This window comes from Xenopus laevis, chromosome 6S, assembly GCF_017654675.1.
Source record: "Xenopus laevis strain J_2021 chromosome 6S, Xenopus_laevis_v10.1, whole genome shotgun sequence".
Classification (NCBI taxonomy): Eukaryota; Metazoa; Chordata; class Amphibia; order Anura; family Pipidae; genus Xenopus; species Xenopus laevis.
This window is the reverse complement of record NC_054382.1, coordinates 102,762,086-102,776,862: the sequence shown is the minus strand read 5'-3', so window position 1 is coordinate 102,776,862 and position 14,777 is coordinate 102,762,086. Positions and strand designations below refer to the sequence as shown.

The 14,777-nt window shown below is 38.6% G+C and overlaps 1 protein-coding gene across 4 annotated transcripts in view; it reads right to left on the bottom strand.

The window, feature by feature from the left end:
- Positions 1 to 14,777, bottom strand: part of chd7.S (chromodomain helicase DNA binding protein 7 S homeolog) — a 108,536-nt gene that overhangs the window by 33,655 nt on the left and 60,104 nt on the right. For 3 of the 4 annotated variants that reach the window (XM_018223750.2, XM_018223752.2, XM_018223753.2), the window contains exons 4-7: positions 6,497 to 6,659; positions 5,871 to 5,987; positions 4,958 to 5,023; positions 89 to 144 (exon numbers count right to left, since the gene is read on the bottom strand). In XM_018223750.2, coding sequence (XP_018079239.1) covers positions 89 to 144; positions 4,958 to 5,023; positions 5,871 to 5,987; positions 6,497 to 6,659 — 402 coding nt within the window. The remainder of the gene's footprint in view (positions 1 to 88; positions 145 to 4,957; positions 5,024 to 5,870; positions 5,988 to 6,496; positions 6,660 to 14,777) is intronic. The other variant, XM_018223754.2, reaches the window with a different exon arrangement.

The window sequence follows — 14,777 nt, the reverse complement described above, 5'->3', positions numbered from 1 at the left end:
ACGTATTTTTTGTTTGAGGGAAGAACACATGCAATGAGGTGGAACAAAGCAGTTAACCGTTAAGAAGGATAAAGAATTTTGTACTCACTAGTTCTTATATTTCACATAGAACTCTTCCGTCGCTACCTCTTCACCAGATTCCTGCTTTAAAATAAAGAAATTCGATTTTTAAAATATATATTCATGATTCCTGCTTTCAAATTTTCTTTTGTATTAGACATCTTTTCACAATAAATATCACGTTCAAATAGGGAAAGATATTCAACAAGCTCATCCAGAGCAATGACAGCTTTTGGCAGATGTAGTCAGAGCAGGTGCAGAATCAGAGAATACGCAGAGAGTGATTAAATGCATCCAGCACGTTTACTTGTCATTTGATGGATGCAACTGCTTATACAGCAGCCCTATAAAATGAAATAAGTAGCCAGTATAGCTCCTTTTTTGCTTCCACCATGGGAGGTTTGATTCCCTTCAGTGCCTTGCCATATGAGTGGTTACATGGAGTGCTGAGTACTGAACCGCAAACATGTGGCTGCCATCAGTCAATGGATGGAGCCAGGACCTGGAGGTGATCTGGCACTAAGGTGGGGTTTCTTAAAGGGATACTGTCACGGGAAAAAAAAAAAATATATATATATATTTTTAAAACACATCAGTTAATAGTGCTGCTCCAGCAGAATTCAGTCTCCCAGCTGCCACCAGTCATGAGTTGTGCTCTAGTAAACTTCAGTCACTCTTTACTGCTGTACTACAAGTTGGAGAGATATCAACCACCTCCCTTCCCCCACCCCCAGCAGTCTAATAAAAAGAACAATGGGAAGGTAACAAGATAGCAGCTGCCTGGTAGATCTAAGAACAGCACTCAATAGTAAAATCCAGGTCCCACTGCGACACATTCAGCTACATTGAGTAGGAGAAACAGCCTGCCAGAAAGCGTTCTATCCTAAAGTGCTGGCTCTTTCTGAAAGCACATGACCAGGCAAAATGACCTGAGATGGCTGCCTACACACCAATACTACAACTAAAAAAAAATACACTTGCTGGTTCAGGAATGAAATTTTATATTGTAGAGTTATTTACAGTGTAAGTGTAATGTAGAAATGAAAACTACATCATAAAACTCATGACAGAATCCCTTTTAAGGGCATGGACACAGTGGTGCTTGTATGAGTCTAGGTGCTAGTTTAGTAAGCTATATACTGAATGCATAAAAGACAAACATGCAATATATTGTACCAAAACCTTTACATTCATAAAATGGTCTACAGAACTGTTATTTTATTTATTTATGAAGCACATGCTTCAACAAAATGGCCTAAAAATGTAAACCTAAAGCTGTTGCAGAACTACAAAATCCATTATCTCTACAGCAGCTTGCCGTGCTGAAATTTTGCCAATCTGTGACCTTTTTACATGTCTACGTTCCTATATTAACCCAAACTCTCTCACTGCAAACAAAACTGTACTTTTTAGACGTGAAAAGTCCCTTTCCTGTTTTCAGCTCTATAACTCAGTTAGTCAGCGACTTAAAGGGGGGCCACATGGGACATTTCTGTTCAGTGAGTTTGCAATTCATCCTCAGCATTCAGCTCAGATTCAAAAGCAACAGGTATGACCCAAGTGGCCCCCCTCAAGTCACTGATTGGTTACTGCTTGGTCACCAGGGTAACCAGTCAGTGGAAACCAAGAGAGCTGAAAAGCAGGAAGTAGTGTTCTGGCAATTATGTTAGACATCCAGTCACTTCAGTTTTTATACATTACATTTTTGGGTAATCAACTATATAAGAAACATTTTTTATTTTGCACATCCTACCTATTTACCCAGTTTTTATGTTTATACTGAACAATGACTTTAAATCTTGAGCAAAGAGGAAGGGCAGATTTGCACTTAGACCTCAGTGATCAGGCAAATCTCTCATGAACAGCTGCACGGTTCTGCATTGTCATATCTAACACATGAATCATTTTTAACTCCTCCTTCCCCGCACGCCATCTTCATTCACAACAACCTGACCCGTATCTGGCTGGCTGCCAAACCCACAGAGTTAAGTAGACGCCAAGTATACCATTTTCTCAGGCAGCAGCCAATTAGCAACTGCACTCCCTAATGCCAAATGTATTATTTTTGGCTGGCTCAAGACTGTCTTGCTGCATTTCACAATTGGCTTCTACGGGGTGTGCACTTGTGTGTTGAGAGAAAACCACTATGATAGAATGCTTGTGGTATAAACTTAGATTGCTTTTGTGTTGGCACTTAAGACAGCAGCAGGAACAAGCGAGATTTGATAGCGTAGTCTTAATGGTTAGGCCATGTTTAAAGGTTAGATTTTAACCTTCAAAAACTCTGAAACAACAATGAATAGACAGACAGGTACAACAAATATTGGCCTTTAGCTGCTTTCCTGTTCGCAATTTCCAGATGCTAGGCAGCTGTTTCCCAATTGCAATTTCAGGCAATTGGGAAAGAACTTAAAATATTTAGCAGTTATATATAGAAATATAGAGAGAGCATTAGACACTGTTAAAACAATCAAAGGGGTTGCTCACACTTTTTCAATTCAGTGGTTTTCAAATTGTTCACCATAAACAAAGACTTTTTCCAATTGCTTTCCATCTTTTATTTTTTTACCTTTCTCGAAATTTAAGTTTGAAGTTTAATGTTTGTGTCTCTGGTGTTTCTGTCTGGCAGCTCAGTAATCCAGGATCATCTAAACTGTTACAATTTGCTACATTAGTTGATACAATTAGTTGATACATTTCTTAGCAGTATCTGTAGAATATTAGCAACTATTGTATCAATTCTAACAGCTGCCTTTAATGAAACTCACGGATTCTGCTCAGCAGGGACAGAGATAACAAATGTATCAATTTAGAACAGTTATAGAGTCAGCGACCCCCCCTACCAGAGCTGCATTAGAAGGTGAAAAATGAACCTTTACACTACAATTTTAGAAAACCAGTCACAAATAGAAAAAATAGAAAGTAATTGGGAAATGTCTATTTCTGGAGAACAGTCTGAAAACAACTGAACTGAAAAAAGTGAACAACCCCTTTAAGTTCTTTATAAATGAATGGGAAACTGGAATTGTTTGCTACGGAAAGCACTTAAAAAAAGAAAGAAAGAAAGAAAAAAAAGCTTAACCACTTGTTCAACTTAAAAACCTACATGAAACATGCATCAAGACACTGCAGCATGCCAAAGCTTGCGATAAAGAGCAATAAAAATGTTACACATACAACCACAAACATATATAGGAGTCTCAAATAAATGTACACACATATAAACAGGTCCCTAATATATATCATATTCTGGAGTGCACACACCAAGGAAAAATCAAATAATAAAAAAAAAAACCCAGCTTACTATGGGAATGACATTTCAATCAATATTTAGAACTTTCTTGAGAAAGATCCTCAAGAAAGCTCCTCAAGAAGATCCTCAAGAAGATCCTCAAGAAGATCCTCAAGAAGATCCTCAGGTTCATATGAGTGCTGGTTTTTGTCCGTATGATTTATATACACTCATTTCTATTTTTTTACACTGGTTAAGCCTTATAAATACAGGCCATTTACATATTTATTCCTCACTGAATCACGCTAAGACTTTCAGCAGAGTGTTCTAATGTCCTTAATGTTCTAATGCACCTTAATGTCAGAACTCACGGGAAATGGACAACAGACAGACTCTGTGATAATAGCAAACATTAAACATAATTTTTTTTGCGATAATGCTGAAAACAATATTCCATTGCCAGAGCCATTGTGTTTAACACTAACATTCTCTCCCAGAGTTATCCCTGCTGCTGTCACCTCTGAATTCCAAATCATCACAAATAAGACGCTCTGCATGGGTGAGATATTTATATATAGGAAGTACAATTTCATATTTACACCGTAATATGTGCTAAAGTGGCACGCATTGCACGGCATCAAGATACCAGATGGAGTAAATAAAAAGGCTTCACGCCGTGCAGGTTCATTGGAAAGGTCAGGCAGAAAATCAGCCTTAGAATGCTTGCGGTAATACTTCAAGCACTTGACTAAATTATAGCTGCCAACCAGAATAAACCCCACCCTTGCTACTTCTAGGAAAACAAGCAGCCTCATTTGTTTCCTGCTGAGATGGAGGTTATATTCTCCTGGAAATCTTATATTACTTTAGCTTAGAAAAAAAATTCTCAAAATCACTCAAGCACGTGTCACGGGCTGAAACCCCATGCTTTTCTGTTAGGCAAATCAAAATTAGCAACATTATTGACAAGTACAGAGCAATAACATTTTTTGCAATATTTTATTAAATTTGTTTCCCTGAAGGTTGGTTAAACATAGCTCTGCTAACAAAGTACGCTAAAGTCTGATGGAACCCTTACTACGATTTGGTACATCAAAACAGCCCAAGCCAGGCAGCAATAGCCTTTTGGTTGAGTTTGTAAACAATGCTGGGTGTACAGGTATGGGACCACTTATGCAAAATGCTTGGGACCCGGTGTTTTCCAGGTAACAGATCTTTCCGTAATTTGGATCTTCATACCTAATGTCTGCTAGAAAATCATGTAAACATTAAATAACCTCAATAGGCTGGTTATGCTTCCAATAAGGATTAATTATATCTTAGTTTGGATCAAGTACAAGGTACTGTTTTGTTATTACAAGGAAAGAATTTATTTTTAAAAATTCTAATTATTTTAATAAAATGCAGCCCTTCTGTAATTTGGAGCTTTCTGGATAACAGATACCATACCTGTATTCTATTAGATATTATTAGATAAAATAATGTTTCAAGCTTTTTGTCTTTTATATATGGTTAAGTGTTTTTTTTTTTTTGGTCACCCATGCAAAATCCCCTTTCTGCTGAAGCATATGCTTTATGACTCGAAAATACAGCATCAAACATGTAGTGTTCAAACCTGCAAGGGCACAGCAATTTCAATGCTCTTTAATGGTAAAGGTAACCTACCTGTTTGTTTGTTAATCGGCAACTCATGATTTTCTCCACCACTGGTCCTTCAGCATCCAGCCCATCCTAAAACAAACAATTATTATTACTTTGTGAACAATACTACAGTTAAAAAGGAAACAAACAGCTTTACATGTTATCGCCATAAGCAAAATATAAGTCAAGAAAAAAAAAAAAAGTACACTTTTAAGAATAACTGTTTGAATTCAGTGCTCCCAGTCCCAGATGTTTTTCAAAAATGTAAAGCATGAAAGCATTTCTTTGGGTAAAAACAAAAAGTTCCTTCCTACAGCATGAGTAATAATGATCTGCAGATTAAACCTCTCTTCTTCCCATTGTAAAAGAAACTAAAGACAAGCCTGTCTGCAGTGACACAAGTTGTACTAATGCTTTCTATTAAACTAGTTTTCTGCGGATTTATTCTGGAGATGCACTCCTTCATTAGTAATGTATGGATAGAGGGCAGCTTGAATATTTCAAAGAGCAAGTCGTTAATCTGATCTGATTCCGTTCGAGATTCGACCAAATTCTTCATGAAAGATTCAGGGATTCAGCCAAATACCAAATTAGTGGATATGGTGCCTAAGACATTACTATCAAGCTGTCTTTGTTGTACTAGAATGACATATTGAGATGCTAGGGCTTGTTGTTCAACAACAGCTGCACTGTCACAAACTAGACCTCTCATTTACTTTATTAGATTTATAGATGGAGTGAATGGCAAGTTCTCCCTATGGCAGAAAATCCCAAATATAAAATAAGAGTTAAATGACTTCCTATACTTTTCACAGTATAATACAACATCACTAAATACACGATATCTTTGCAAAAAAAATAATAATAAAAGCAAATTGATGGCACAAGTAATTGGCAACAAATAACTATTTTAAGTACCTTTTTAATGAGAACTAACCTGTTGTTCTGAAGGAGAGTCTCTACCATCTGCATCATCAAGCTCTTCGTCTGAAATTTTAAATTCTAGGTCTTCAGTGTAGCGCTTCCTTTTAACTTGCCTGCTGGAGCGTCTTTTCTGTAGATATTCGCAAATAAGAGGTGATGAGCAGGGATTACTTACACAAATTAGATGTTAGCTAGTCATAATCATGTTACTAGGAATCTACCATGCATGCTGCCAATGTAGACATGAGCAAGTCTTCATCCGCTATGAATCTTGTCAATATGCCTGCCATGAATCTACTGCAACCAAAGGTTGTGGGTTATTTAAAACAAAGGGAAATCAAATACTATGAGAATTGAAGCCAGGTGGCACTTTGCTTAAACTTTTACCAGTCCTAAAATACGATTGAATAGCAGGCAACATTACAAACATAAAATTTAAGAAAGGTATGGCTACACCAAGAAGCATCCTAATCTATTTACAGCTCCACCCCTTCTAGGTAAGCCACATCCAGTCAAATTGAACTAGGAAAATGGCACGGTTTTATTATATAAAGGGAAGTATTATACTGCGCCTGCTTCACATGAACATGAGACATCCACAAACGTAAATTAGAAATATAATATTAACAAAAGGAGTACCTGTACTCCAGAGTCATCTTCTTCTTCAGGTGGTGGTGGTGGTGCAGGAGGAGGAGAAGAAGAAGGGGTTGGGGTTTTATCCAAATCTGAAGGTTCAACCCCTTCTGGTTTTACTTTGTTAACTTTTTTCTTCTGAGCACTGCCCTCTGCATCTGACTTATTGCTAAAGACAAGACAAACAAGACAGTTAAAAATAATCTATTCAGAATGGGTCATATGATATACACTGTACAAAATGATATTATACATATTAGAATATCAGTCTTTTCTATACTAAAAGTTTATTTTAGTAAGATTTTCGTAAGCCCTAATGACTGATTAAGAGAGTTTATCATGTACATTGCCCAGTAGCACAAACTAGAATATTCAGGTTTCATCCACTGGCATATAAATCACTAGTTTTGTGTGTTCATAAATTGTATATTACATACAGAAAAAAAACATTGTTCGCATAGAGGAAAAATTATGCACATTGCAGATATTTTTCACATTAACAACCTATAGTACATTCCTCCACTAATATGTACTTACAAGTGTTTAAGAAAAATACTGGTCTTGTTGGGAACCTGTCACCCAACAGGATTGCACCTAATTATGCACGTAAATCCACAAATGAAGACATCTAAGTTATATAAATTAATAGGCAAACACTGCACTTATATTTACCATGGCATTTTGGGAAAATATGAAAAATGCTCTGTCTGTTACAGAAAAGAATTAACTGCAGAATCTGCTTGACATTCTGCCGCCAAGCTGTGACTGGAGCCAGACGGCAGACTCTGACGGCATAAATACATCACAGAAAAAGTCTCCAAAAGTGCCCTGCAGGATTCCGCTATGGCTCTACAGCTTAGGGCTTCAACTTGAAAACATTAAAGTTTCATTCACATGAACAATTTGGATGTTGCTCAGAAAAATATCCAATCACATAAGATATTCAGCTTCCATTGTGTCATACAACAGACAGTGTTTTTCAATCCCACAAGCCTCGTCTTGCCACCACACTAGTGCCATTTACAACATGTGGGCAAGAAGAAATGTGTTACCCATACAAGCGGACAAGTACATAAAAATTGTAATTAACAGCAATATCCGATTTACATTAATTAACTGTGTGACTGGATGCTACACAGGGTGTCAAGGTGACAGATTTACAGCTTTTGGGAATGAAAACGCCAGCATTTCATGGCCGCCTTTATGCCACTGGTCAATAACAAGTGGGCAGCTGAACACACCCTGAGTAACAACAGGTGAACCTCAAAATGCTAGCTTAGCGCAGACCACCTATCTCCTCTAAGTTTTCAATTGCACTCAAATTTCTGTAACCTTGTTCTGATCTATGGGAGTCATCGCCAAAAGACTGACCTCCAAGGTTTCCCTTTCATTTAAATGTCTGAAATCCCTGGCAAGTCTAAAGCAAATGACATATCACATGCCATCAGAATGCATGATGTCTTGCTCAGTGCCTGCCAATTGCCACAAAGAAGGTAAGGCCACACAGGGCATTTTGGGGAGATTTGGTCGCCTGAAGATTAATCACCCTGTCTTTGCAGCAATCTCCCCAAACGCCTTCCCTGGCGATTCGTTTTCCAAAATCGCCCGAAGTTTCCTGAGGCAACTTCGGAAAACTAATCGCCGCGTGTGATTAGCGTCTGCGTTTTTTCATTTTAGCAGGTGCAGAGTGAGGGAACACCCAGTGTGGCCTTACCCTAATGGGGTACAATAACTTAGCGGGTAAAAGGACTACATTGCAGTATTTTTTAAATTAGATTGATTTCTGAACTTCCCTCCATGGATGGACTAGGAGCACAACATTTTGACATTTTGTCTGAAGGAAACAGATAATTACCAAAGAGAAAACCTATCTTTCAAATGTAGCAACAAGGATGGATATATTTTAAGAACAAAATTGTTCAGCTGGTAGAGACAAGCACCTACATAGCGGGGGAAACTTTTTGCAAAGGAGTATCACATATATTTATTTAAACAACTTGTTAATTGTATTTTGAATAATGGCGCTTTCATCATTTATCTGATGACTTTCTCTCAATGCCAGGCTATTAGCACAATGAATGAGGCTATTCTATAATGGGAACCAAACACACAGGCACCAGGGAAGTATTTAGAGCACAAATCTAATTACAATAAATATACTGAAAAGGACAGTAGAAGAGAATGCTCTAAAAGACTGTACGCTTGTTAAATCTGTACAGTACCTAAACAGGATTGACAAGCACTGAGGGGATAGGAAATATTTAAAAAAAAAAAAAAAAAATTGTACAAAGTAGGGATGCACCGAATCCACTATTTTGCGATGGATTCAGCCGAATACCGAACCGAATCCGAATTTGCATATGCAAATTAGGGGTGGGAAGGGGAAAACATTTTTTACTTCCTTGTTTTGTGACAAAAAGTCACACGATTTCCCTCTCCGACCCCAATTTGCATATGCAATTTAGGATTCGGATTCAATTCGGTCGGGCAGAAGGATTCGGCCGAATCCTGCTGAAAAAGCTCGAATCCTGGCTGAATCCCGAACCAAATCCTCGGTGCATCCATAGTATACAGTGTATATGGGTCAATTTAAAAAAAAAAACTATGTATACAAAATTTGTTAATTATGTTGTCAGCAATGGGAAGGTTAGAGAGCTGCTAAAAACACTAGCAATGTAAAATCCCTATATTGTTTGTGTATTTGTATTACAAAAAATCAACACCACACAGTACACCAACATAATTATTGAAGGGTTTAAAATACATTTTATTGGGAAAATGCTAAGAGTATTTTATGTGCCCACAAGACGACAAGAGGTTAAAGGAAAGAAGTGAAGAAAGGGAGGAAGAAACCCCTCTTGTGTATGTGTGTGTGTGTGTGTGAGAAAGCCGGGAGGACTCTTCCCAACTGCCCTGGTGTTTCTAGTGCACACGGACACAAGTCTCCCCTAGCATGAGGCTCCATTTCCAGCCTTTATTTCCGCTCTAACTGCCACAAATTATACAACACTACAGCTCAGCGCTGGGCCCCTTTCCTTTCATGTGCACGCCAAGAGCAATCACATTACCGTGGTAACCAGCGATCACATGACCAGCACCTGCTCTTTTGGCTGGGTGCCACTGACTCAAGCCATCTGCTTCCCTCAATCAGCTTTCAAACATTGGCAACACCTGCGCTGCCGTGTTCTCTGCTGCTGCCACTGCTTTTTATTTCTCCTATTTGTATCCTAGGGAAACTGGGCAATAAAAGATTATATATATATATATATATATATATATATATATATATATATATATATATATATATATATATATATATATATATATATATATATATATATATATATATATATATATATATATATATATATATATATATATATATATATATATATACATACTGCCTGACACTCCTTGCTGCTGAACTACAATTCTCAACTACCTACCAACAAAATTGCCACCTGGTCTTAAAGGAACCGTAACTACAAAAAATTAAAGCGTTCTAAAATAATGAAAAATTTGTGTATTGTTGCCCTGCACTGGTAAAACTGATGTGTTTGCTTCAGAAACACTACTATAGTTCATATAAACAAGCAATGGCGGGAATTGAAAAAAGGCCTATATGGCACAGAGGATAAAGGTGGCCATACATGGGCAGATAAAGCTGCCGATATCGGTCGTTTGGACCGATTTGACAGCTTATCTGCCCGTGTATGGGGGCTTCCGACGGGTCTTCCCGATCGATATCTGGCCACGATATCGATTGGGAAGGTTGGAGTTTTACCCGACCGACCCGTCGAAGCCGCTTGGCGCATCGTAATTCGATCGTTCCGCCATACGGCCGAACGCTCGAATTACCCCCGATATAGCCACGCAGTTTAGTGGCATTTCGGGGAAAGATCCGCTCGTTTGGCGATGTCGCCAAACGAGCGGATCTTTGAGTCTATGGCCACCTTAACAGATAACACCATTAGGTTCTACAGAGCTTATCTGCTATCTGCTGTATAACCTGAGCCTTTTCTCCTTTGAATGGCTGCCCCCATTGCTACACAGCAGCTTATTTATTTAAACAATAGTATTGTTTTACCAGTGCAGGGCAACAGTGAATTATATTTGTATTATTTTAAAACAATTAAATGTTTTGATGTTACTGTTCCTTTAAAGCAGTGATCCCCAACCAGTAGCTCGTGAGCAACATGTTGCTCTCCAACCCCTTGGATGTTGCTCCCAGTGGCCTCAAAGCAGGTGCTTATTTTTGAATGTCAAGCCTGAAATCTAATTTTAATTGCACAAAACCTAAGTATAGTGCCAGGGAGAGCCTCTTGTAGGCTGCCAGTCCACATAGGGGCTACAAAATAGCCAATCACAGCCCTTATTTGGCACCACAATGGACTTTTTCATGCTTGTGTTGCTCCCCAACTCTTTTTACATTTGAATGTGGCTCACGGGTTAAAAAGGTTGGGGACCCCTGCTTTAAAGGGACATTACCTAACAATAATGGGGTGTTTACATTTGCCATGTTCAAGAATCCATAAGTATATGGGTTTATGTATATACTGTATGTAAATATTTCTATAGCACCACTGTATACACAGCACATTTTTACAGTTCAGTCATTTCTACAAATATTGCAGGGATGGATGAGGAATATACAAGATGGGGAAAAGCAGATATATACGACACGCTACTGTCCATCTTGCAGCTACTGGCATACGTCTGTCATCATGCTCATGGGGTGCACTTGCCCTGTGTATGGCTTTCACATCAGTTAGTGCATGGCATTGTGGTAGTGTATGTGTGACATGACCTTATCCTAAAGGTGGTCTATGGTACATGCACCCTATTTCAGCCAGAGGAAAAAAATAATGTGTGATTTGATCCTATAACTGATATAAATATAAGCTGCCTGCCATGCTCTAAATATCTATGGGGTGCAAATAGTCCTGCCACCGAAAGTTCATATACCACAAAGTGGCAAGTTCAAAGGGCATGTAGTCTCTCAAGCACACTTCAAAGCTTGCAGCACTCACCTTTAACTCATAGAGGGACCAAAGCCATTTCTAAACAGATACAGATGGAGGAATGCAATTTCCAGTGCAATGATCTGTCTGGCATGTTCTGGCTGGGTGTCATGCTCATCTGCAGATAAAGCCCGTCTTTCTTCCAAGGATACAGAGCAACAATGTCTTAGGCAGCACACTCTTTAAGGGCAGAAACACACACAAATCGCCTCTTCCTCGGGCCACTTATTTCCCCAAACTGCCTTCCCGCTGGCTAGAATGTAAATCGCTGACAGGAAGGCTTTTTGGGGAGATTAGTCCCCCAAAGAAGAGGTGATTTGTCGCCTGGCGACAATCTCCCAGAATCTCCGTGTGCGTCTCTGCCTGGAAATGGAAATCGTGAAGCACTTTGAGCCCTTAGGCCATATACTGCTTTTAGTTTTCCTAGTGCAACAAAAATCTGGGGCTGCCATTCATGGACTCGACCAGGGTCCATTGGGTGTAGGGAAAGGAACACTTAAAATTATATTCTTGACAATTCCTCACTTCCTAACAGTTTGAGGAAAGGAACAATAATGCTTCCAATGCTGCAGAACTTGTTTGGCAAGATGAGAGAGGAACTTAAATGGCTGCATGGAATTTAGAACCAAAGGGATGAATGGGAATACCGACAGCCCGACTTCACTAAAGCTGTCCAGAGACACAAAGATCCGATCGTACGAATCCTCGGTTTGTACGATTTTCGAATTGTGTGTGGAGTTTCCCGACATCCGTCGTGCCATGCCAATCGGTCGTTCAGTCGATCGGACAGGTTAGAAAATTTCTGTAGACTGCATAGAATATCTCTGCATTGTATTGTCAATCTGATGTTCTTCAGTGGGAAACTCACTAGCTTTTGTCGGACATAACATTTGTACGATTGCTGTAGGGGCAGAACATCGGCTGATCTGTTATTATTCTACTTTATTTGTTCTGAATGGTTAGTGGCAGGTCGGGAGATGGGGGAAGTCAGATTGTTCGAGGATTCGAACAATCAGATCTTTGCATCTATGGCCAGCTTAATTCTTTACTGGCTGAATGGCAGCAAATTCGAGAACATTATAACAGTCACTGAAAAGCCCTTCAAAAAATGGAGGCTACTATAGTAGAAAATTGAGAACCAACTTTATATTCATGGATTTGGTTTTGCAATTTGATTTTAGGACATGTGTGGAAGGATGATTTTATCCTTATATTTGGATCAGGAGCAGAGGACGCTATGCAAGATTACCAAGCAAAATAGTCTAGAGAATGGCAGTTTACGGACAAATTAAAATTGCTTCAAATATAACAGTAAGCATATTAAACTGGTATTTTACAGGGGGCTCTGTAGAAGCCAATCGCAGCCAAGAGTGCAGCTTTAATTGAAAGAGTTTATGAAGAGAATGTGTAAGGGGTTACATTAAAGCGGAGCATACACAGGAAGAATCATTCATTTGATAATGTCCCTAAACAAGTGGCTCATGTCCAGATTTAGCCACCCACACCTATGGAGACCAGCCAGCAGAGAAGACTGCTTCAACATGCCAATGCATGCATGCGAATTTCTAAGTTGAAATATCTAGCCAATTTATGGCCAGATAGAAGTGGAAAAGCCTCATACATGGTCATCAAGTTATAATGGTCAGTTTATGGTCACAGCAAAGAGCAGTTTAGTCATACATGAAAGATAAATTCAGAGAATTCAGAGTTGCAGTTAAATCAGCATGCAGCAATAAGTGAATTACGATTTGGTCATCACACAAGACGCAACCAATTCCGTTTATTCTTTTTTTGCATTTCAAAAGTTCTCAATACTAACTTTGTACTATGACAAGTATATGTAAAGCAACCCCTGTGCTACAACAACACTTTACATTACAGGCCAGCTAAAGGGAGAACATTTTGGATGAGAAAATTCACTTTGAAACAAGGCTGTAATCAGCCATGAAAAGCAACAGCATGATAGAACGGAGAGCAAAATTTTCCAAATAAAATAGCCCATGTAAATGTCAGCGTATGGAAACTGTCAGTAATTCAGACTTAGAACATATCCTAAGCCCACGAATTTCGTAACCCCAGAGTAGACTGCATTCATGCATTTATGCATTTTGCATTTAAAGGGAAAACATAGCTTCATTTGGGATTCTCGTCTATTTCACTTAAAAAACTGGCAGCCATATGTCTTCCCTGGCATACGTATTATGTACAAACAGGCATGGCAAAAGCACAGACTAACAATGGCCACTATTACTACTGTTGCAATTTGCCCATGCAGAATATGCCTCATTTGAGGGAAGCAGTATACACAAATGTAAATATCGAGAAAAGGAATGCTAAATAATATTCTACATCTTTTCTTAAGTGAAAAATGCAAGCCTACCATTAAGAGCTCAAGTGGATAACTGCTTAAATACCTTTGCTCGCAGCCTAGATCACAATCACTGGAAGAGCAAATGTAAATACTATTTACTTATTATGGGTCCAAGTGCAGACAAACAATCTTTCATAGAAAGATCTTTTCCAAGAAAGATCGTAATTGTTACGTCTATGGCCACCTTTATTCCTGACAAACAGTAGATCTTGCTAGAAAGCAGATAAACAGTACAGGTATGGGTTCAGTTATCCAGAAAGCTCTGAACTACGGAATGGCTGTTTCTCATAGACGCCATTTCATCCAAATAATGCAAATTTTGAAAAATTATTTCCTTTTTCTCTATAATAATTAAACTATAAATTGTATTTGATCCAAGCTATGATAAATTTAATCCTTATTGGATGTAAAACCATTCTATTGGATTTATTTAATGTTTACAATGATATTTTAGTAGATTTTATGTAAGAAGCTCCAAATTACAGAAATATCCATTATCCTGAAAATCCCAGGTCCTGAACATTCTGGATAATAGGTCCCATACCTGTACCAGGACCACAAGGTACACTCAACATTTTTTACACTCAACATTTTTTTACACTTCTTTGGTTTCCTATTTCCCCAACACATCCACCAAGGGCAGGATTGGCTCTAGGACCGAACAGTTCGACTTTGGGTCAGATGTAAGTCGAGGAGACCCGTCGGAAGGAACCATGCATGGGCAAATAAGCTGCCGAATCGGTATAAAGGACCTGAATCGGCAGTTTAAATCTGCCCATGTATGGCCACCTTAACTGTGAAAGCTAGTACGAGTTTTGCTCTAGTCATGACTGCAGAGAGGAGAATATGAAAAGAACGAGACTTGAATTACCTTAAAGGGAAACTGTCATGGGAA